The sequence below is a fragment of the Acomys russatus genome, chromosome 20 (genome assembly GCF_903995435.1).
Source record: "Acomys russatus chromosome 20, mAcoRus1.1, whole genome shotgun sequence".
Classification (NCBI taxonomy): Eukaryota; Metazoa; Chordata; class Mammalia; order Rodentia; family Muridae; genus Acomys; species Acomys russatus.
The window spans coordinates 52,180,031-52,203,713 of record NC_067156.1 but is presented as its reverse complement, the minus strand read 5'-3'; the positions used below and the strand labels follow the sequence as shown (position 1 = coordinate 52,203,713).

Genomic DNA, 23,683 nt, shown 5'->3' with positions numbered 1-23,683 from the left:
GAAAGTGTGTGGTTGTGGGTTCAACTCTGGGTCAGTTGGGGTCAGTAAGGTAAGCTGTTTCCTTGTAAAAACTCTGTTAAACATTTCTGTGAAAAGCATCTTCATTTCTTTCCCATACCATGTTTTCTGTGCTGATGAATAAATATAGAGCTAAGCCCTTTATTAGGGACAGGCAGGCAACAGGAACAAAGAATAGACTCACACGACAGACAGACAGACAGACAGACCAAAGGCCATAAACTATAGACAGATGGAAGATACAGGGAGATAAGTAGAGAATTCAAATTCAGGCTCCATCATTGTCCAAGCTACTCTTTTTTCTCACTCATTAATATGAGGTGAATTCTGCTTGCCTGGAGAGCAGTGTCCCTAATCTCCATATAAGCAGTAAGTTCTTTTATGTGTGTACACTTTTGTGCATACAGAGGAGCAGATGTGTGTTCATATGTATATGTACACATGTTCACACGTATGTGTGAGAAGGCCAGAGGACAACTACAGGTGTCATCCATCTTGCATTTGGAGCCTGGAGCTCACCAACAGGCTAGGCTGGGTCATCAGTGAGCCCCAGGATGTACCCGTCTGCCTCCCCTGAACTGGGATTGTAAGTATACCACCATGCCTGGCTTTCTTTGATGTAAGTGCACATCCTCACAGCTGTACAGCAAGCACTTTACCACTTATTATTTCCCTGGGGCCCTCCACCCTGTCATGTGTGTTTGCTCCTCAGGCACAGACATCGGTCACCATTTTTTCCTTGTCTTATTGGAGACAGGGCCTCTCACTGGTTGGGATGTCTCCAAGTAGGCCAGGCTGTCTGACCAATGAGCCCCAAGGATGCATCTGTCTCCATCTCCACTGTGCCAACAAAGGTGAGCACCTGCGCCTGGGGATCAAACTCTGGTACTCATGGTGCAAGGCACTTTACTGACTGAGCTATTGTCTGTGTCCCATGCATCCTTCACTCTCCATCCCCACCCCACCCACCCACCCACCCAACCCCCCCACTGCCAAATAGTAACCTCTGACATCTTCCATTTGCCTCTCCTGCTTAACCCTTGGTCATAGTGATTATCAGCACCCGAAACCCCAGGTTTGTTTCTCTCTTCCACCTAAATATACAGGAACCTCCATCAAGACTGGAACTGCGTCTCCAGCATCTAAGATGGTGCCAGGACCTGCTTGATATTTCAGTGAAGGACTGTTTTCAATGAGAGGCTATTCAGAGTAGAAATCACTAACTCCACCAAAATGAAAAAGAATGACGAAAAGAATGACTTCTTTTACTTCTGTATTCCCACATTTTTTTCAGAAGTGTATGCATTGTTTTATATCTATTTGTTCATTTCTCTATTTATGTGTATGCACATCTGCCATGTAAACGCATATACAGCATGTGAGTGCAGCTGCCTGAGAAAGCAGAGGGCATGAGCTGCCTGACAAGAGTTCTGGGAACCAAACTTGGGTCCTCTGCGAGAGCAGTAAGCTCTCCCAACCACTGAGCCAGCTCTCCTACTTCCACAGCGTTTTTATAATTTACTGAACACTTTAAATAACTGCACAAACCACCCTAAAATATATCACAAAACAAAGCAGATTGCATCTCCTCCTCCTAAACGCCTTTAGATTTCATTTGTTTATCAGATCACATATGGGTGAATAAAAAGCCCTCCCTCCTCTTTGAAGGACCTGTCTGTCTCCCTCAGGCGTCATTCTGGAAGCTGGGAGCTTTATCTCTGAAGCCAGTTGCTGTGGCTGTATCATATGGACTGTGCCCTGTTCTCTTCCACAGGCCAGGCGTAAACACACAGCTCAGTATCTAGAAGAGCTGCTGACCCCGTGCTCGGTGGGAGCCACTACCTCCAGCAGCTCAGAGACTGAGCAGACTCCAATCAGAGGCCACAAAAGGAAACCATCTTTACTGGTGAATCATTTATTTAGACAAGACAAAAACGTCTCCACCTGGTTTCCCTTTGTACAGAAAGTGGAACATTTCAAATATATTAGCTTTTCTCTTTTTCAGCAGAATTCATTTCAATCTGGTCCCAGGAACCGCTTCTCATGTTAGGATTCACGTTTAAGTAACACATATGCGCCCATCACAGCCAACAGAGCATACTGTAGAGAGAGCACAATAGAAATCATCATGAGGTCTACAAATAACCTCAGGTTATAAATGAGCTCAGATGAAGCCTGCTCAATGCTGGACTGAGAACAGACTCAACAGAGGACCTGTCTCCTACACACCTTGTTCTCCAAATTAGCTGTCCAGTGCACACTGAATGAAGACCCAAAAATATACTGATGACTCGGAGCCAAGGACCCGACAGCCACAGCTAGTGCGGTGCTTATTCCTTTATATGTTGCCTATTGTCTTTCAAGTGATTTTTTAAAATAGAAATGCCATTTCTACTGAAGTTGGCTGATAAATATGACCAGGGTTTTGATGATACTTCAGATTATGTTTTAAATTTCCATAATAATCAACAATCCTATAAGCACCATTTCAGAACAGTTAATATAAAAGGTAAAAATAGCTGTTTTAAATAGCTCGTTTAAATGTTAATAATTTAGGTTATTATGTTAATTTGTAGGTAACTAGAAATGCTCCACAGAAAAATTAATGGCAAAACATTTTATGATGGCTTCCTATTTGCAATTGCACAGGTAAAAGCTCCAATATTTAAAACCTAAGTAAACACACACATACATAAATTCTTACCTTGAATTTTGGATAGTCATTCATTATAATGGTGACCATACCAACATAAGGTAAGAACCTAAATTGTGGGAATAAAAAGCAAGAAATATAAAGTTTGTTTATTATATGATGATATAATATTGACTGTTCTATATATCAGCCCCTGGACACCAGTCTTCCCAGGGTGCACCACTGGCTGCGCCAGTGCTCACTCCTTTCTCAAGGCAAAAGCCTTTGCGTACTAAAGGCCAGGCAAGTTTACATGAGTCCACAGTTTAAGCAGCAAAGCTCTCTGGCTGTACTTGGTACCATTAAAAGAATTAGTTGAACTATTTCCTCAAGTAGAATAAGCAACATTCACAAATCTAGTTGGTTTTGTTTTTAGGCAGAAAGTATTTTCAGGTGGCCTATATCAGAACAGCTCCCAGAAAAATCTTCCAAAATAAAAGCAGAAGATTTATATGACTTGAAAAGAAACCAGACAACAAATAAAGCTTTAAAGAACACAGATAGTCATCCAGAATTTAAATGATTAGCATGATTTTCATTTCAGAGCTTCTCAAACCTGACAAATGAGTTTCCTGAGGAATGAACACACACGCGGATCTTGTAACTCAGACTCAAATATGAGCAAGTCTGAGAGGAGGGGTCAGAGCCAGTGAGCCAGATGTGAGCACTGTGTCCAAGCCCCATTATCTGTGCTAGTGAGAAGCAGGAGCCACAACCATAGAACCTCTGCTTCTCTCCAGCTGTGGCCTCTATCAGCACCAGAAACACATGACTGACTAGCAAGGAGTCCCCTGGCCTCCCTGCAGACACTTGAGTGGAAGTGCAACAGAAGAAAGTGGTAAAAGCTTGACAAGAGTCCTGTGTCACCACCCAGTTAGTAAAGATAATCCTATACACCAGGAGCTGCCTGTCCTGCCAGTGGGACTCGGGTAGCAAGCAGGGCTTTCTAACAGAAGTCAAACTTTATTATTAACATTTAGAAATGGGTCGGTGAGAAAGGGGCAGCATCTCCTTTACTCATTTTTTAAAATGAGTACATGTTCTGCCCAGTGTCAATCATACTTAATTCTCTAAAGAATCATGCATTAAAACATTACCACAAAACTTTCTAATTGTGAGAGGCAAACAGAAAACAATCCAAACATCTACCATAAAAAGTCTTCCAAGATGCTTGCATATAAAATCATAGGTACCTATAGAACAGCAGTTAACTACTTAAAAGGGTAAAGATGTAGATTTGACACAAAAGCTACTTCCACATACTGGTGGATACAAAGACTCAATGCTTCCAGCTAAAACTATGTGGTATATGTGCACATATCTATCAGTACAGTGTCCAGAACATTCACTGAAATGTTAAGCAGAGGCCATCTCTTGGAGGATTTCTAGTTATTGATATTTTAAAACCCCCAAATAACTAATTTTTGGGGGAATGTGTGTTTTGGAATAGAATTAAACCAAGGATGTAGGTAATATATTCTAATTCCATTATAGCTTTCGGGTCCTTAGATATCTCAGTTTTCTTCAGTTAAAAAATCCTGTTTATTTATATGTATGAGTGTTTTGCCTGTTTGTACGTCTGGCCATAGCTGGCCAGAAGAGTGTGTCAGATCCCCCAGAACTGAAGCCGCCATGTAAGTGCTGGGAACCGAACCTGGGTCCTCTGGAGGACCAGCCAGTGCTCTAACCCACTGGATCACCTCTCCATCCCTTCACTGTGTTTTGTTGAAGACAGGGTCTCACTGATAAAACCAGGCTTAAGGTTTTTTTATGTTGTTGTTGTTGTTTTGGGGTTTTTTATTAATTTATTCATATTATATCTCAATTGTTATCCCATCCCTTGTATCCTCCCATTCCTCCCTCCCTCCCATTTTCCCCTTACTCCCTTCCCCTATGACTGTGACTGAGGGAGACCTCTTCCCCCTGTATATGCTCATAGGGTATCAAGTCTCTTCTTGGTAGCCTGTTATCCTTCCTCTGAGTGCCACCAGGTCTCCCCATCCAGGGGACATGGTCAAATATGGGGCACCAGAGTTCATGTGAAAGTCAGTCCCCACTCTCCACTCAACTGTGGAGAATGTCCTGTCCATTGGGTAGATCTGGGTAGGGGTTCGAAGTTTACTGCACGTATTGTCCTTGGCTGGTGCCATAGTTTGAGCAGGACCCCTGGGCCCAGATCTGTCCGTCTTAATGTTCTTCTTGTAGGTTTCTAGGACCCTCTGGATCCTTCTATTTCCCCATTCTCCCATGCTTCTCTCACCTAGAGTCCCAACAAGATGTCCTCCCCTCTGTCCCACTTTCCTGGTAAGTGAAGACTTTCATGGGACGTGCCCCTTGGTCTAGTGTCCAGATATAAGTGAGTATATACCACTTGACTCTTTCTGCTTCTGGGTTAATTCACTCATTATAATTTTTAATTCAATCCATTTGTCCACAAATCTCAGGAATTCCTTGTTTTTAATAGCTGAGTAGTATTCCATAGCATAAATGTACCACAGTTTCTTTGTCCATTCTTCTACTGAGGGACACTTAGGCTGGGCTTAAGTTTTATTAGTCTTCAAAACACAGCCTAGACCTGCTTACAACACTGCTGATGTGTCATGTCTGTGACAAATGACTGTACTGTTTTACAAGAGTGTATTCCTTTTTCATTTGTAAGTGTTTGCCTGGTGTCTGGGGCTTCTGTATAACAAGTCCATCCTCACCCTCGTGCTCTTCCTACCACGTCCTTCTTCTCCAGCCAGTTCTGGCCTTCTTTATACAAGCCTCTATCATCAACTTCATTATTATCTCCTTTAGTCAGAAACTTGATGTCTCCGTTGTCTCTGGAAAGCAAAATGACGTCCTCTCAGAGATCACTCTCAGCACAGCATCATTAGAAACAATTAGTTTAACCCAGACATTACATCCAGACGCCAGCAGTTAGAAAGCAGTTGAGGAAGACTTGACCTCTCTTTGGTCTGGGTTGATTGCCTACAGATAACCACCCAGCTGAAGCCCGGATCTAATGACAATTTCATGGACTTAAATTCCAAGACATTCGAGTAACCCTGACAACCAAAGCACAAAGCAAACGCCAGGGCAAAGGGAAGGCAATGCCTGGCAACATCACTCCTCACCCAGGCATCCCTGCCCTGGAAATGGGCCTGGTATTTAACTTACTTTTTTCCCCAAAAAATAAGAGTATTAGTGTCATTCATCAATGGGCAAGCTCACGGGAATGGTCTTGTCCAGGATCACCGTACTCGAGTAGAACAGGCAATGAACTTTTCCATACTTACTTCAGTGGTTCCCCTCAAGTCTGACTCGGTCAGAAATCAGATGAGGCTGAATTAATGACCTGCACTTGAACTGCTTTCATCCCTTCTTAGTGCTCATAGGAAAGTCTGTTAGGATGGCTCTTACTGTCTCTCAGTCTACACATGAACTTGTAGATAATGCAACTTACTTAAATGTGGCTGGGCTTTTTAAGTGACCTCAAGCTTACCAAATGCAGAAGTGTTAATGCTTTACTTCCTTCCCCACTAAGCACAGCGGTGTAGAATCCCATTAGCAGGTATGGCATCAGACAAATACAGTCAGCAGACAGGTGGGACTCATTAAGTGTTCTAAATGGGCACTCACTTTACCCCTGGTACTGGAAACACAGCCTGTAGTGCTGTGTAGCTTATAAAGAGGGGGGATCTTTCAGAAAAACAAATGAAAACAAGCACCGTTAGGATGAGGCAAGAGGTTCAAAGCCTGCAAGCGTCTGAAACCATGTCTGAAGGAGCAAGTTGATCTGCAGTTGTGGTTGTTTAGACTCAAGAGGGCAAACATCCTCTGTCACAATTTGTGGAAGTTACGGCAAAAGCCATCATCAACTCAACTCTGTTTCCATCTTTAGAAATGATTTGCAAATGAGATGTCACACCATCACTGCTTCTTCCTCAGGAGGTTGGCCAGCAGAAGGTGTGTAACCACTCAAACAACGTCTGCGTGTGAGCAGTTCGGACTGAATCTGGATCAGTCTAAATGTCAGTGTAATAAAGTGAGTATTTTACGTAGACCTGGAGGCGGTGAATGGCATGAGTACCCAATACCAGAAATCACTCCCAAACTCTCAGTCAGTCTCTGGTTATTTCTCATTCTCCCCACCCCCCTCACCCCAACCCATGGTGAGAAACCTGCCATCTTTTAAAAGACTGATACACACATCTAAACTTAATTTTATAAACCATATACACGAAATGCTAACATAAGAGCTGCACAAATGTAAAGGTACACGCCAAGCATATAAAAGGTAAATCTCTCACGTGAAAACTTTCTGTATTTGAGCTAGAATTAAACACTTTTATTTAAAAAAAAAAACTGTATGTCATTAAGGTCTTACATCATCAGTGCTACCTAAGGGGAAGGCGTGGCAGGCTGTTTTGGGGAAGGATTAAAACAGGACATGTTATGACCAAATCATGAGATGCCCTGGGAAAGGAGGCTTTACCCACCGAGGGCTGAAGTTACTGCTAAGAATGCCACTTTGGCCAAAGTGACACAGAGAAACAGCTAGCTTTACTATACCCCAGAAGAAAATTCTAGCGTCAAAGCAATCAGTCTAGTTAGAGAGGGACTGTCTTTGAGACCCTTCAAGCAGCTAATACAACCCACCCCTTGCATTTGTGCAGCAGTCTGGGTTTGCTGTTATTTGTTTTGTTTTTTATGTGTTTTGGTAAACATTATCTTGCTTAGCTCTCATAATCACCCTGGGGGTTATAGTGGGCAAGATCACTCCCAGTCACCGGTGCAAAGCCGCCCAGTCAGTGAGCAGCAGAACGAGAACAGCTCTGGCTCTCTGGATTTTTCTCGCTGACCTTTAAAGCATCTACGGAAATGTACAACACCACAATAAAAGCAAGTAAAGCCTCTTTACTTTTCATGAACCTTGATTACTCTGTGAACTATCGGAATGTCTCTTCCTTCAACTTTAAAAACAACTATTTCACCAGCTCTGATGGGGTCCTCCCGGAAATTTGTGAGGAACAGCAGATCTCCCCTGTGAAAGGCCGGCTCCATACTGCCACTGGAAAGAAACACAAAGTCACCGTCAGTGGCACCAAGTGTCCAAAGGGTAGTAAAGCGAAGGTCCTGGCCACAGCTGCATCCACATTGACAAAGGTGCTGTGCCCAAACCTGGTGGGTTTTCCCCAGCTCAGAAGAGGAAACGGCTTTCCACTTAGGCGTCTGCACGGGAAGGACACTATCTACCAGGTCCTGCTCTCAGCCTGTTTTTCCATTGTCTGCGTCTCACTCCTTGAACAAGTCCTACATTGGAGCTGAACCGAGAATAGTGTCAACTCTGAAATAAAAGCTGCCTACTTATGGCCTTTAAAAAAAAAAAAAGTCCCACCTCCACAAATACATTCACTCCACACTGAGCGCTGTTAGTCCTGGTTAACATCTAGGACACTCCCTGCATTTCCCGGCACAGCCTCAGCAGCCATAACACTGCAGGGTGTCTTCAAGGGATGAGAAACAGCAAATGGATATAGTTAGAGATCAGGCCCTGTCCTAAAGCATGCTGAGGCCTGGGACAAAATCTGAACCCTGGTTCTGCTTCTAGCAGCATCAGTCTTTTGACCATGTTCTACAAGAGCCAATGTTACAGGTATTACTGGTGTGGAAGATGACACATAATCTTCATGGTAATAGTTCCAACCTATGCCAAATCTCTGATGTGTTCAAAGTCAACCGCAATCTACTGGGAACTGAAATCTAAGGTGTAACACACAGGCAAAGAACGAGAGCTACAAATAATAATATGACTTCATAGAAGCTGGGCAACCATGGACAAGCTAGTAAGAGCTGTTCATCAGGAAGGAGGAAGAAGGCTCGCTGAAGCCCTTGGGCCTCTAAAGGAAAAAATGGTTCCTGATGCTGGGCCTCCTTCCAACCCCCCGGTGCGGGTACCCCACAAGGCCCCCAGCAGACAGCAGGCAGGGAGGAGACATGTGGCTAAGCTGACCTGTCACTAAGCACCTGCAAGGACTCTGTGTTAAAAGTGAAGCCGGTGCTTTGAGTGTAGGATTGGACCTGGCAGGAAGGGCCGACTAAGAACTGACCATGGGAGAGAAGGAGAAAAAAAAACTGGGTAAAACAAATTTGGCCTCATCACAGAGTCCTACTGTGTCCTCCTCTGGAGGTGAGTTATGTTTCTGACTTCTGTTTTCTTTTACAGAACAACAGCTAAAATGCCTAGTTTCTCCATCAAAGAAATTTTCCTCAACAAATTTCCCAAGGCCAGCAAGAGAAATGAAGTATTAGGAAACTCTTGGTCATGACAACATATTGACTGTCAAAAGACGCCTCCTGCCAAAGTCCTAGGGTGAGAGGGGACACTGAAGTCCAGCAACCCTCAAAGTTCAGTGGCATCAACTTGCAGGTCTCTTCTTCCATGGCTGGGACTCCATAAGTAACACAGGGACTTTACCAACTCATGACTTTAAACCAGAATGCTTTAAAACTAAAGAGGATGTTGCTGTTTTAAGCCGCCAGGTACTGCAATTTCCCTGAAATGCCTGTGTACACATATTGATCTAAAGGGAGCCTGGGGATCTTGGATCCAGTGTTGCTTTACCAAAGGCATTCTTGAAATGCTTGTGATGACCTCAGTGGGCCTCAGATTCTGCATGAGAGGACGCACATAGATTCCTCCTCTCTCCTTCTCGCATCAGAAGATGGACCCCAATGGCTTAGGCATCATCCTACACATAGGGTCTGCCATTGAAATAGATCCCCAGCCCCTTCTTCCAAAGTTTGGTTTGTTTTTGTTATTTGTTTGTTTTGTTTGTTTGTTTTTGTTTTTGTTTTTGTTGTGTTCCTCCTTCCTTCTTCCTGTTCCTCTGCTAAGGAGAAAACTCAGACCTTGAACGTGCTATGTACTTGCTTTACCATAGACTAACATCCTAAGCCTCCTTAAAAAAAAAAAAAAATCATTCCTTCCTTCAAATAGCCTCTGGGCAGAAGTACCCACCTCAGTACACAAGGGGAGCTACTGCAGTTGAAGCAGGGCCAAGGGGCCTAGTCCCCTCCTCACTCCTAATGCACCCAGGACCCAGGACACTCCTGAGACGCAGGGTGAAGGGGCTTAGTCCCCTCCTCACTCCTAATGCACCCAGGGCCCAGGACACTCCTGAGACGCAGGGTGAAGGGGCCTAGTCCCCTCCTCACTCCTAATGTACACAGGACCCAGGGCACTCCTGAGATGCAGGGTGAAGGGGCCTAGTCCCCTCCTCACTCCTAATGTACACAGGACCCAGGGCACTCCCGAGACACTACAGAACGCTGCTGAGTCAAGGACCACTTTGCTCTTCCGTGAGCCACACTTCCTCAGACACGTTCCTTTATGAAAACTGCAAGTCCACTGCTTGATTAGTCACACAAAGATGGCTTGGGGAATTATAGACACAGCTGCAGCCCTATACTCTGGCAGCAGAGCCCAGTATGAGGAAAGGCACTGGTTTGGGAGCAAAGACTTTGCACTGTGGCCTTGGCTCTTGGGCTGGTCAGCTATGACTCTGGTCAAGTGACCACAATAGCTTCCCTTCTGCCCCATACAACAAAGAGGTTCTATTGCTACCAACAGCGAGGCATAATGATGTCAGACTCACCGGACAAAGCAGCCTAATGCACCTGCTGGCTGCCAAACAGGGCCATTTGGTTTCAAATGGACTGAAGATTTCACCCTGAATAATTTTATGGCTGCATGAAGTTGACAAAATTCATGCTTCTAAAGCAGACACATATTTATAAGCACAACAGGAGCTAGAGGCCATTGACATCTCCTGACCATTTCTGGGCACTGGAGGGACACACACCCCCTCCTACTGGCAAGGTAAATTTGTATATAAATAATGCATTATCCCACTTTACTGAACTGTTGTTCCAGTATACTAACAGCACTGGCATCAACAAGCTCTAAAACAGAGGCTCTCAGCCTGTGGGCCATGACCCCTTTGGGGGTTGAACAACCTTTTCACAGGGGTCACCTAAGACCATTAGAAAACACAGATATCTACGTTACAATTCATAACTAGCAAAATTACAGTTATGAAGTAACAATGAAAATAATTTTATGGTTGTGGGTTACTACAACATGAAGAACTATACTAAAGGGCTATGCAGCCTTAGGAAGGCTGAGACCACTGCTCTAAAACATCGTTTTAAAAGATAACATTTTCCAATAAACACCAGGAAAAAAAATCTCAACAGCATCAATAAAAAAGGCTCCAGTAGTTTATTCAATTAAAATCTTAAATTCATGGCTGTCACACAAGGCACCCTGCTCCTTGACCCCAGGATGCACTGTGGCAGGATGAGGTCCAGGACCAGATCAGGACCTACCTCAGTACCACCACGATGGGACTCTCGCTGCCCGTGAGAACAATTAGGCCTTTCCATATCATGAGCGCAGAAGACACGATCATCGCGAAGTTTAAAACCTGATAGTAGAGCTGGAAAGAAAAAGGCCAAACTCAAGGTGAAGACTAACTGCAGAATATTTAACATCCACACAGCAGAGCTTGGAGATGCTTATAAAATGTAACAAGATGTGATTTTAGGGCAGGTAGTATTTCAAGTTTTAGCCACAGGGTATGCCTTCGAAATGTCACCTCACAGTCAGTGAGAGGAGGGGGAAACAGCCTTGTGTGGGCTTGATCAATCACAGACTCTGCCCACCTTACCCTCAAAACCTCCTATAACAAAGTGGCTCTGTTGCCCTGACATAACAAAGTGGTTGTTGCCCCTGACAGTGTGGCATAATAACCTCAGACACACTGGACAGTGCATGCTAAGCACCTACTGGCTCCCAAATATGATCACTTGGCTTCAAATAGATTGAAATTTTTCCCCAAGGAGGCTGGTAACAGCTCTGAGGTTTCCCAGCACCTCAAACACTAAACATTTCTCCTACCAGAATTCAACCACTGGCCACTTCCATTCCACTTTGGAACAGACGCAGCTCAGCGTCAGCTAGTTGTGCAGCCCCATGTTCCCACCCTGAGAGTTGGACACATGTAAAGTAACTTCCCCTAAATTGTGCATGAACCCACAGCTAAAGCCAGACTCAAGTGGAAGCTAAAGAGTCCTAAAGGCTCAACCAGTAGGCCTCTAGATCTGAAAATAAAAAGCAAAACAAAAAAACCAAAAAACTTACCTGTTAAAAGTTTAGAAACAAAACTTTAAAATGCCTGGATGTTTACATGATCAATAAATACGTCAAAGAGTGAACAGTAAATATTTGGCTAAAAACACAAGTAGAGGAGTCACAGAAGTCAACAGGTCATGGCTGTTGCTAGCGATGAGCAAGCTTCTGAACTCCCCAGCCCACCTCAGAAATTTCCTCCAACCCCCAGAGCTCAGCCCGCTCCTCCACTGCTGCTCATGTGCACCCATGCTGAGGTACAGACTCCTTTCCATGGCTGCCTGCCATACCTGCCAAGCCCTGGGGACTAATGGGCAAACTAACACCTGGACACAACCCGACTCCCTTCAGACAGTAACTGAACTGAAAGCTGAATGCCCTCCATCCCTCACGAGGCCACACAAACTAAAGTTACCCTTCTTAACACAACTCAAGAGACGAGTTCCTCAGGCCCTGACCTTCCTGCCATACAAGAAGGCACCTGACCTTGGTACCTGTCTGCCTCAGTGTTCCTCCCCCAAGCCCTGTTTCAGGATGATTTCCAGAACCATGTGGACCCTGTTGACTCAAGCCTGGACCGCCCTAGCTCCAGCAACCTTCTTCCCTTCCCTTTGGCCATCTGCCCTGGAATGGGAACTACTTCAAAGCCATATCTCTAAGTCAGTGATCCATCCCCGCTGGCTCCATATCTCTAGACATCTGGACACACTGACAGGCAAGGGCTGTTCTTTCAGGACTTCTGCCCTTCACCTTAGCTTTCGATCCTTGACACACAGCATGCGCACAGTAGTGTCTACACCCTCCACAAGCCTGGCAGCCTTCACCCCGTATACCTCCTGCTTATCTTTGCCGGGGATAAAATGTCAGGCTTTCATCTGGGAGAGGAAGCCCTTTCAGTGGACTGGGTATCTCACAGGTCTCAATTTTCAAGGAAAGAAGGAGATCTACTTCAGCCTGCCCTCTTTTCTCTCCTCCTTTTCTAAAGACATCTGCTGCAACCTACCAAGTCTCAAATGAGTCTGTGTCATGGGGCAGCAGCTTTTCTCAGCTTCCCCAGAACCTCTCGGTATTTTTACTTTCTCAGGCTACTTCGGTTAACATTTCTCCCCTCTGTCTTCCAGCTTCTAAAACCTGGGCAATCTTGTTTCCTTGCCTGGACTTCCTATCTTGAAAAAGTTGACAACTAACTATCTCCTCTGAGTGTGTTTCAGAAAAAGTGAAGTTAACTAGGTAAGAGCCCACCATAAGGACCATCTTAGGATGACCTCCCTCAAGGATCTATCAGCTTTGCACACTTCCTTTTAAAGTGAGATGGAAACAGGAGCCAGGTCATGTGGCTCTAAACAGCATTTCCTCAAAGTTTCAAACTCAACTTCAACCGAAACAGAATGTGGAAAAATGGACCAGCTTTGGGTTCCGGTGGGAGTAGTGTAGTATGCAATGAGATAATGACAAGCTTTTTAAACCTATACCACAAACACATGATAAATGTTTGATGGGAAGGGCATGCTAATCACTGTGGTCTGATCATTATACAATGAAAACATGACAGAAACTTCACACTGTACCCTATAAAGCTATACAGTTAATAACTGTCTGTTTTAAGAGCACACTTTAATATGCATCAAAATACAGCTTTTAAAAAATTGCACATGGCCTGCACAAATGCCACCAAAGGCACTCAGGAAGGCCTAGCAGGGAAGATGGCTTTACAGGTCCGGACTTTGGGAGTGCATGTACCATCCTTCGAGGCAGTAGCTCTCAAACGCATACTGCAATCACCTGGCAGGCCTGAGAGGTGCATTTCAAACAAGCTCCAGGTGACACTGAAGCTGCTAGCTTGTGACCACAACTCCAGGGCCACTGTGCTCTGCTACTGGTTCTCAACAATTACAATACATTGGAATTACACGGGAAAGTTCAGGAAAGCAGCCCAACTGAATCCACAGCAGGAAACAACACCAGCATCCATGTTCCCTGGATGTGTCTGCTGAGAGATTCTGGTGGGGGGTGAGTGGGTAAGAGCTGGCCCACCATTCCACGTCTTTCCCATCCCATCAGCTTAAGTCACTCCACCATGAACTGGTCTTCCTCCGTGTACCGCCCCTTCTCTGCAGCTGAAGGTCTCAAAGGAGCTGCTGCCCTAAGTAGAAACTCCATGCACTCTCTGAACACATTATCCTCCTGATAGCTCCTCCTCCTCCACCTGAACCTTCAAATGTTGCCATCACCACCATCAGGCTACCTCCTCCCAATGCTGAGACTCCCAACTGCCTGGCACTATGGTGACTCTTTACATTACTTCAAACACTTCATGTCAGAGCTGGCCTTACCTTCTCTCATCAGCAAAGTGGTTCGACTGCCGTCACTCATCCAAGTCATCAGCAGAGCCCCACTGGGTCACTGTAAGTATTCTAATGCTGCGGTCCTTTGCTTTTGGAATCATCTGGTCACCTCTGTGTGTGCACAAGCCCTTCCATTGCAGCCTGCCTGACAGATGCCCTCCCTCCACAGCTTTCACTGGTAAAACTCATGATGCCTGGCCACATTTGTGCGCTCCCTCTCTCTCTCTCTCTCTCTCTCTCTCTCTCTCTCTCTCTCTCTCTCTCTCTCTCTCTCTCTCTCTCTCTGTGCTTTGAACAGAGCACGTGCCTTTCTCCTTCAGGCCCTGCACCCAGGGTTTGCTCTGCCCAGACAGTTCCTTCCCTAGACTCTTGGCATGTCCAAAACTCACCCATTCTCAAGTCCCACTTGTACCATCAGTGCCCAAGGGAAGCCTTCCCCAATGTGGGAGACCAAGAATCAGCAAACTTTCTATCTGAAGGGCCAGAGAGTAAATAGTTTAAGCTTATAGGCCACATAATAACCATCAAAGCCACTTAGCTCTACCGTTGGATTGGGAAAGTAGCCACAGACAATATCTAAAAGGATTTACATGGCTACGTGCCAATCAAACTTTATAAAACCTGGCAAAGCCCTGGAGCATGCCAGGCTTTGCTGCAGGCCAGTTTGCCTTCCTATTCCACCACGTTCTCACTGATGCAGCCTGTGGCCCCTATCACCACCAGTTAGACGTACACTCACTCCCTTGCCCTCACACTAACTGTAAATCATTCCACACCTGTTCAGACTGTATTCTCAATATTCGACCCGGGTCTGGCAGCACTCACCATTCATTCTGCTAGAGAATAACAAACACCTTTAACACACACTGGATGCAAACAAATCAGCTGCAAGGGAAACTAGAATGCCAACAGGAGGTAAAAACTTAAAGCTGTAATTTTTCCAATGAGGAAAATATAAGCAGCAAATAAACATTTGAAAGGCTCAAGTCCATGATCCTCCCACCTTCCCAGCAAATTTAAAGTTTCAGTTCTTTCAATGCTAAGACACAGGACTAGAACCAAATGTTGCACTGTGTGAGAGTGCAAGTGGGTATAAGCACTCACTCTCAACTGCCATTAGTACCAAAAGATGACTATTAGCCCAGGGTTCCCACTCGCTTCTAGGAATTCTGTCTAAAACAAAGACAGGTAATTGGAATCTAGAGATATTTATATCAGTCTTATTTCTAATAATGAGGAAAAGGTAGAAAATGACAGATTATCCCACTATTTCAAATACTGAATATATCAAACACTAGGCATGTTGAAAAAAAAAAAAAATGTCAACTGCAGGAACACCTCAGGCAAACTATAAATACAGAAGGCAGTCCAAGGCACACCCAGACGTAATCTTAGGATAGCAGAGTTACAAGTCTGTGTGTGTGTGTGTGTGTGTGTGTGTGTGTGAGAGAGAGAGAGAGAGAGAGAGAGAGAGTGTGTGTGTGTGTGTAAGCCAGAGATCAACTTCAGGTGTCATTCCTCAGAATGCCATCTATGGTGGATTGAATGAAAATGGCGCCCCCACAGGTCATAGGAAGTGGCACTATTAGGAATGTGGCCTTGTTGGAGTAGGTGTGCAGTTGCTGCAGGAAGTATGTCGCTGGGGGTGGGCTTTGAGGTTTCAAATGCTCAAGCCAGCTCTTTTCCTGCTGATCCAGATGCAGACCTCTTGGCTACTTCTCCAGCACCATGTCTGCCCTGTGTGCTGCCATGCTTCCAGGCCTGAAAATTCTCAACTGTAAGCCAGCCCCAGTTAAATGCTTTCTTTTATAAGAGTGGCTGTGGTCATGGTGTCTCCTCACAGCAAAACAAACCGCCATCCATCTTGATTTTTTGAGACAGGATCGCTTACTAGCCTGGGATAGGCTAGCTGGCCAGGAAACCTCACGGATCTGCCTGTCTCTACATTACAGCCCTGGGATTAAAGCATCCTGGTTCTTTTTCATAGATTTCTGGAGGTGGTGGGGGGTGTTGAACTCAGTAAAGCAAGCACTTTCCAGACTGAGCCATCTTTTCAGCCCCAACCATTGATTTTCTTCTTGTGCTGGCTAGTTTTCTGTCAACTTGACACAGGCTAGAGTCATTAGGAAGGAGAGAGCATCGATTGTGAAAGTGTTCCCACTAGACCGGCCTGTGGGCAAGCCTGTTGTGAATTCTACTCACTGATAATTGATGTGGGAGAGGGACCCAGCTCACCGTGGGCAGGGCTACCCCTGAGCTGGTGGTCCCGGGTGGTGTAAGAAAGCAGGCTGGGGAAGCCATGAAGAGCAAGCCAGTAAGCAGCACCCCGCCATGGCTTCTGCTTCAGTGCCTGACTCCAAGGGTCTGCTCTAACACGCCTGCATGATGCACTACAAGTTGTAGGGGAAACAAACCCTTTCCTCTCCCAGTCACTTCCGATCACGGTGTTGCATCACAGCAACAGAAGCCCTAAAACACTTCTTCAAAATTCCTATAGTGAGCATAGACTGATTCCAAAATCTAATATATGGCCACTAAGATAATCATTTAAGGAGTAACAAAACATGAAAATGTATTGAGATGACGGAACAAAGGAAAAGCAGAGCTCAAAAATGTCTCTTGCAAATATTACCACCTGGTAAAAAGAGGTGACTTGAAATAATCATTAAGATTCAACTGAAAGTAGGGCAGGAAAAGACGAAAAGAAATTTAAAGTAACTTTGGTATTCTGGTGCCGTTTACCACTCTAGTTGGCAACGTGAACCTGGGAAGAGTGAGGCCTAAAAGTGAGGCAGACTAAAGTCTCATGCAACAGACAACTTGATTCAGGGCACTCGCTAAGGGCTAAGAAGAATCACACAAGTAAGGTATTTAATCACAAGGATAAGCCACGTGTGGCAAAAACAGAGAGGCATAGGAATACAACAGCTGAAGTAAACTCACTCCTGTCCGCTACACCTGGGAGGAGCACAAATGCACAGTGGATAGACTAGTGTGTTGATAAAGCTAAGTTGCAAGCACTCAGAATCCGCACACGACTCCATTCTTGGACTACGTTCCAACATGGTGCAATCAATATGAAAGTAGAAAAAGAAATACAATTCAATACTAAAGTCACGCTCCAGTTTTAACCACTTGGCTGTTGTACCATTTGCACACTATGAAACTAGCATGGTATTCCCAGAAGAGAAAAAAAAAAAAAAAAAAAGGAGGCCTGCTAAGTGGATCCCCGTGAACCATAGCTTTTACAGCAGATGCCACTCACTACGAACTTTCCCCACATGCTCTGCTTCCCTCAGAGGTTAGTGGGTAAAAACAGACTGTTTCACTATGAACTACAAATCTCGTTGGGAAAGCCCCTAACCATAACTTTAAATAAAGACTGCCAGATTTTGTATAGGTTTTCAGACCACCAGTCACCGTCTTGCCAAAAATAAAGCTGTAAGCTCTTACCGCTTATTTAATAAAGACCCTGAGTTAAGAACACATTTTCCAGTGTTTGAAAACAAATCATTGTGAGGTAATCAAATCAATTCCTTTAAAAAAACAAAAACAAAAAACAAAAAACAAACCCACTTCCTTTAATAAAGGCTAATGAGATAGCCAAACACAAAAACTTGACAACGGAACTCACTGCCAAACCATGGGTCATACCTCTGAAACCCTACTCAAATCTGAATGCTGGTTTGGTGACCAGGAATCTAGAAACGTAATTCCTCCAAGGGGTTTTAAGCAAACATTTTAGGCTAGATACTCTGGCCACAGAGCAGCAAAAACCCCAGTCACTGTACTACTTCCTCTCTTCCTCACTGCAGACACAAAGAGCCCTTGTCTAGCACGTGGTTCTTATTTAGTAAGTGGGGGCAGTAGAGAAAGGGGGGCAGTAGAGAAAGGGGGTCCTGCTTCAAGGTCTGACAAGGTATCACAGAATCCTGTTATGAAGGGAAAAGACTAAGAAGCAAGCAAAAAGACAGAAGGTGGGGCTTTTTTCCCCCAACTATTAAAAAGCAGTACAGGAAGTGAACTTGTGAATTTTAATTAGTAGACCAGCAAAGCAAGCAAGAAAACAAGCCACTGACCCAAGTGACCCAACAGGCAAACTGGGTGAGGGACTGATACACTCATCTGGGGCCTTTTCTGACAGTTTGCAACCATAGCCTTTAGTAATCGGTGCCAGGCATTTGAAAAGTTTATCCAATAACCTAAATTGAAAATGAAGCCGTTCTTCCTAGGAACAGTGTCCACCCTCAGGACATCGGTTATTGCTGTCCCAAGCTAGCGATGTCCCCTACTAAAACTCCTCCTGGTCACACAGACACAGAAGCTCATCAGCACAGCTGGACACAACCAGATCTTAATCACTTCAGGAAACTCACGGCACCAAACTGTCCCATATGGCCGCATGTTTCTGAAGCTCTACAGACAGAAGAAGAAAAAAAGGAGGGGGGAGAGAAAGAGAAGGAGGGGCAGGGGAAAGGGAGAAAGAGGAAGGAAAAGGGCAGAGGGAGGGGAGGGGAGATAGATATGTGCTCTCTCATTCTCATAGCACCCCTCTCTACATAGTAGAACAAATATTTCTGGGTGCCATCCAAATCCTGGAAACACCATGTTCAAAGACATTCAAACCCTCTTTAAGAAAGACCACACTTTTCTCACCACAGTGTGGCGTCATCAGTAACTGTGGTGGCTGTCTATCAAGACACTGGGGCACTTCAGTGCCTATAAGTTTGCCCAATCATACTTTTCCGGGCTGATGGAGGAAATGATGGTGCACAGTGAAGAGGTGGAGAAGAGGTGGGGTGGGACGCAAAAGGAAACTTTGTCTCAGCAGGCCTCTTATGGAGACCTGAAAAATAGAACCCAACTGTCCCAGGAGCCCCCTCCCCAACACGAATGGCCTTCTATACAGACGGTACTGCAAGAAGGATGGTACCGGAAAGTTACAAGAAACTTCTGAAACCCTTTTTATGAATGTTGATTCAGTCTACCATGACTGAGCACCGCGCAGGACGCAGGAGCATCACTGAGTCCCGATGCACACGCCCCCAGGAACCCAGCGCCCCCCCCCCAACTCGGAAGAAAGCCCTTTGAGAGGTTTTCTTGAACAGCTCCCCTGATTTAAAAAAAAAAAAAAAAGTTCTTCCCTTCCCCTCTGCCTGCCTCTTAGCCACTTGCAACAGCGCGCAAGGGAGCCCCTGAAACCTCTGTGGCCTCTGGAGTGGCACAGGGAAAGCGGTTCCCTCTTCACTGAGTGGCCCTCAAAACGCGCAGACAGCTGTCACTCTCCCTCGAGCCATCCATCCCTCTTCACTTCCGCAAGCACATGTGACATCCACTGCGCTCCCCTTCCTGCACCCCCTCCCCAATTTGCTCTAATCGATGCAGGAATGCAAACACTTGCCCACACGTGGGTCTAGGAAGATCTGAACCCAGGGCCTCTAGGAAACAGGGGAGCTCCGGTCACACAGAGCTGCCCTTGCTCGAGAGAGCCTCACCGGAGAAGGCTCAACTACTGCAGCCGCAGCGGGTCCCGATGCACCCGGCGCGCCCCCCCCACCCCCAACCTAGCCTCTGTTACCTGTCGTTTGTTCATCTTCCTCAAGTCCCCAAAGATGTCCAGGCTGGACGTGGGGAGATGCGGCCCCACGGCGCCCGCGCGAACCATGGCAGGGTCTCTGGGGGCCCAAGCGGCCGGCCGGCTCCGTCTGTCAAACACAGATGCGGAGCACCGGCCGGCCCCGCCCACAAGCCCGCATCCTTGGGGCCACGTGACCAGAGTCTCGCGTGGGCTTCTGGGAATCGTAGTCTCATGAGGCTCATCTCACTCATAAACCCTAGAGGAACTTAGAGAAGAAGAACTACAACTTCCAGAATGCTAGGGCGGAGGCTCTTGGCCAGTGAAGACCCAGGGCTCCTGGGGAGCGTGGCGAGCGGGCTGTGAAGCCTCAGTCGACCCCTGTAGGAGATTGTGAGGTAGCCGGTGAGCTTCTTGTGTAGGTGGAAACTCGGGGAAGGGACTGCTTGAAAAGAGCAGAACTCCAAGACTCTGGTCAGGCGCCAGCCGGACACCTAAAGCTCCCTGGCTTTCACCTATCCGTGTATCTTGGTCATTGGATGACTGCAGCTAGAAAAGGCGGGGCGTCTGCCCTGCGGGCGGAGTGTGAGGAATCAGGGCGGGGCCTAAGATGGGCATGCAGGGTGGGCGGGGCCTGTGAAAGGCGGGCGTTTTAAAGTTGGGTTCTGAGCTGTGAACTGAGCAAACTGTGAGCCTAGGTGACTATAGATGCTATCAAAGAGGATAGTCACTGAATGAATAGTAACCATCTCATTTTATACATGATGAAGGACGGGCTCAAAAAGGGCCTATGACATAGTTAGGGTTAAGTGGTAGAGGATGGAATAGGCCTCAAATTCCAAGTCCAGAACTTCCATAGTTCTGACCCTAGGTTATTTTTTATTCATTCACTCACTCACCTATCCTTCCCTTCCCTCCACCCATACACACACACACACACACACACACACACACACACACACACACACACACACATCATTACCAAGCAGCTACAATTCAGCTGATGGTATTCTAGGTACTTGAGTAGCACGGATGAAGAAAACATACAAATATCCTTGCCCTATTAAAACTTAGGTTCTACCAGGGGCAAATAAAGTATCTACATTTTGATCTCAGGACGCAACATCCTCTCAGAGTGTTGCTGGCGGATAGGAAAGCTTTGTGAAGACTACCAAGCATCAAATGAAGGCAGGCTTTTAGGACATTGGGGGGAAACATGTAGCTACATTCCTTTTGACAAGCAGCTTCTATATTGCTACTGATCCTTAAGAGAGCCTGCAAGGCGGGAGCCTAGCATAGCTGTCCCCTTAGAGGCCCCACCTAGCAACAGATGCAAACAGACGCTGAGACTCACAGCCAAACATTGGGCACAGTGCAGACAGCTTTGTGAAAGCATTGAAAGAAGGATAGAAGAACCTTGGGGGGGAGGGAATGGAGGGGGCAGAAGGGGGTGGGCAGTAGCTCCACAAGAAGACCAACAGAATCAACTAACCTGGGCCCAAGGGGGCTTGTGGAGACTGAAACACCAACCAAGGACCATGTATGGACTGGACCTCGGCCCCCTATACATATGTGCCCGATGGGTGGCTTGGTCTTCATTGTGTGTCCCCTAGTAAGGGGAGCAGGGGCTGTCTTTGGCAAGGATTTTCTTGTATGCTTTTCAGTCACTTCCCCCTATCAGAGCTCACTTGCCAGGCCACCTTGGTAGAGGATATACAAAGTCGTAGGATGGGGAGGGGGCTCCCCTTTTCTGAGGGGTAGGGGAGAAAGGATACAGAGAAGAGGGAGGGAGGGTTAGACTGGGAGGAGAAGAGGGAGGGGCTATGATTGGGATGTAAAGGGAATAAATAAATTATTTTTAAAAGGGAGAAGGAGAGAGGGGGCACCTGCAAGCCAAGCCCACAGTTGAAGCAGTCTCAGAGATAGCACAGAATACTCCCTGGATACCAACTTCTCAGCACAAAGGACATTTATTACCCTGGGGTAGGGTATGCCTCTGGATTGGGAAGAAATAGCAGCGGGTGCTTTTTGCAGAGTGGTTTTTTGTTGTTGTTGTTTTTGTTTTTGTTTTTAAGGAGAAAGGGGGGGGGGAGAGTGTGTTAGGACGAGTCTGTAAGTCCTGATTGGACATGTAGCCAAGTAGTGAACTTTGATTGCTGGGCCTTGGTGTGTTTTGATAGCTGGAGTTAAGTCCCAGGAGTGAGTCAGTGAGCAAATTAGAGAATGGACCTTGGGGCCTAGCCTCAGGAATGTAATCTAAGAGTTTAGCAAGAGAGAGGGCAAAGCCTGGCAGTGCCATGTTTGCCATCCTTGGGCCTGTTAGAGCCCTTCGCACAGTAGGACCTCAGGTCAGCGTGCAGCTCAGGCTTCCTATCTGGTACCGTTTACTGTCCCACGTGGTCATGAGATTGTTTGGATGCAGTAGCTAAGTGCCCTGGGTTAGAAATATTATATGAGAAACTACACTGCGGCAGCTGCAAAGGGAACAGGTGACGTGAATGAGCAGGTGACTCACTTCTTTAAGGAGCTGCCACCTTTCCTTCATTTCTGTCCAAGGATTACTCCATGTGCACCTCTGTAAGAAAAAAAAAAAAAACCCTCATAGCACCATATATCATAGCACTACCTGAAAAGAGACAGCTGGCCAGCACAAAGCCCCGTGTAGACACCTGGAAGAAAATGCTCCTATTGAGCAGAACTGTATGTACGCCACTGTACAGGGGAAATGCCAGGAACATGAGCTACAGTGATTGGGTGAGAACCAGAAGGATCCAGAAAACTGATGACAAGGACGTTTTGGAAAAGGCATGTGGAAAGACCTCTCAAAATAGGCAAATTCACAAAAATATCCCTATGCCAAGTGAATGCCTACACACCTGTCTCATACCAGAGGCATATAACCAGGTGAACAAAACTAAATTATCCATGAATATCAGCTGTTTCTCCTCTCGTTCCAGTACTTGCTCAATATTCCCATAACTTGAGTGAACACATGCGGCTAGCCACATGGACTTCTTCCCGAAGACTGACCTGAATAATGCTGCTGCAGATTGCCTATTCTGAAAACAACAGAGACAAACAGTGAGCCCAAAGCTGGCAGTCCCTTGGTTGGACCAGGCAGCCACCTGCCTCCTGGTTGACTACATTGGATAACCTATCATGGACAGAGCAGAGATTTGTGCCGCAAATATACTCACATGGTCTGTTTATGGATTTGTCTTCCTGTCACTGATGCTTCTGCCAGCACTACCACCTGTAGGCTCACAGTGCCTTACTGTCATGGCACTCCACACCACATCAGTATCTCTTCTGAAATAAGGGGATGGATCTTACATCACAGAACATACAGAAGCCAGATCATGCCTGTGCAAAAGGCTGCTTTGTTAGTGCTACATGCTCCATCACTCATGAGCAACTGAAAATAAAGGAAGATGGAAGGCTGGGTGTGGAAGCACACACCTCTAATCACAGCACATTCAAGGGGCTGACATGAAAGGACTGTGAGCATGGCTCAAAAATTTTTTGAGATTCTACAACAAAGTGCTGAATGTTAACGATGATAACCCTTGTGTGGCGCTGTCTCCACAGCCAGAAACTATGGCCCAGAAATTAAAATGCATGTTCCTTCTCACTCTTCCACCCAATAACTAATGCACTCACGATAGTTTTGTTCCTTACTTTGACAGCTTAAGCTCCACTGCTTTGAGGTCTTCTCCCTCAAAGATGAGTGCTTCCAGAAGGGACACAGCAGATGAAGCAGTCTTCTAGTCCCCTGTACTTCCTTCTGCCACCAAACTAGAAAGCATTAAAACGGCTGGAATAATTGGCCCTGATTACCAAGAGAAAAACTGGATCACTGCGGCATAATATGTCTA

The 23,683-nt window shown here is 45.9% G+C and overlaps 1 protein-coding gene across 1 annotated transcript; it reads right to left on the bottom strand.

Annotated features, from left to right (window-relative positions):
• Positions 1–1,917: 1,917 nt before the first annotated feature.
• Positions 1,918–19,985, bottom strand: Sec11c (SEC11 homolog C, signal peptidase complex subunit). The gene is made up of 6 exons (XM_051163461.1): positions 19,812–19,985; positions 11,087–11,196; positions 7,617–7,766; positions 5,416–5,535; positions 2,723–2,780; positions 1,918–2,118 (listed from the first exon to the last, which is right to left on the bottom strand). Exons 1-6 carry the CDS (start codon positions 19,896–19,898, stop codon positions 2,065–2,067), a joined length of 579 nt encoding a protein of 192 aa, XP_051019418.1. The 5' UTR covers positions 19,899–19,985; the 3' UTR covers positions 1,918–2,064.
• Between the last annotated feature and the right edge of the window lie 3,698 nt (positions 19,986–23,683).

What these genes read in the sequence shown, in the direction of transcription:
- Sec11c (XM_051163461.1), bottom strand. Translation starts at nt 19,898, where the DNA reads ATGGTTCGCGCGGGCGCCGTGGGGCCGCATCTCCCCACGTCCAGCCTG. An exon ending in GGAAGATGAACAAACGACAG is followed by an intron (nt 11,197 to 19,811) that starts GTAACAGAGGCT and finishes TTTTCTTTCCAG; the next exon opens with CTCTACTATCAGGTTTTAAA. An exon ending in CCCATCGTGGTGGTACTGAG is followed by an intron (nt 7,767 to 11,086) that starts GTAGGTCCTGAT and finishes GTTTCTTTCCAG; the next exon opens with TGGCAGTATGGAGCCGGCCT.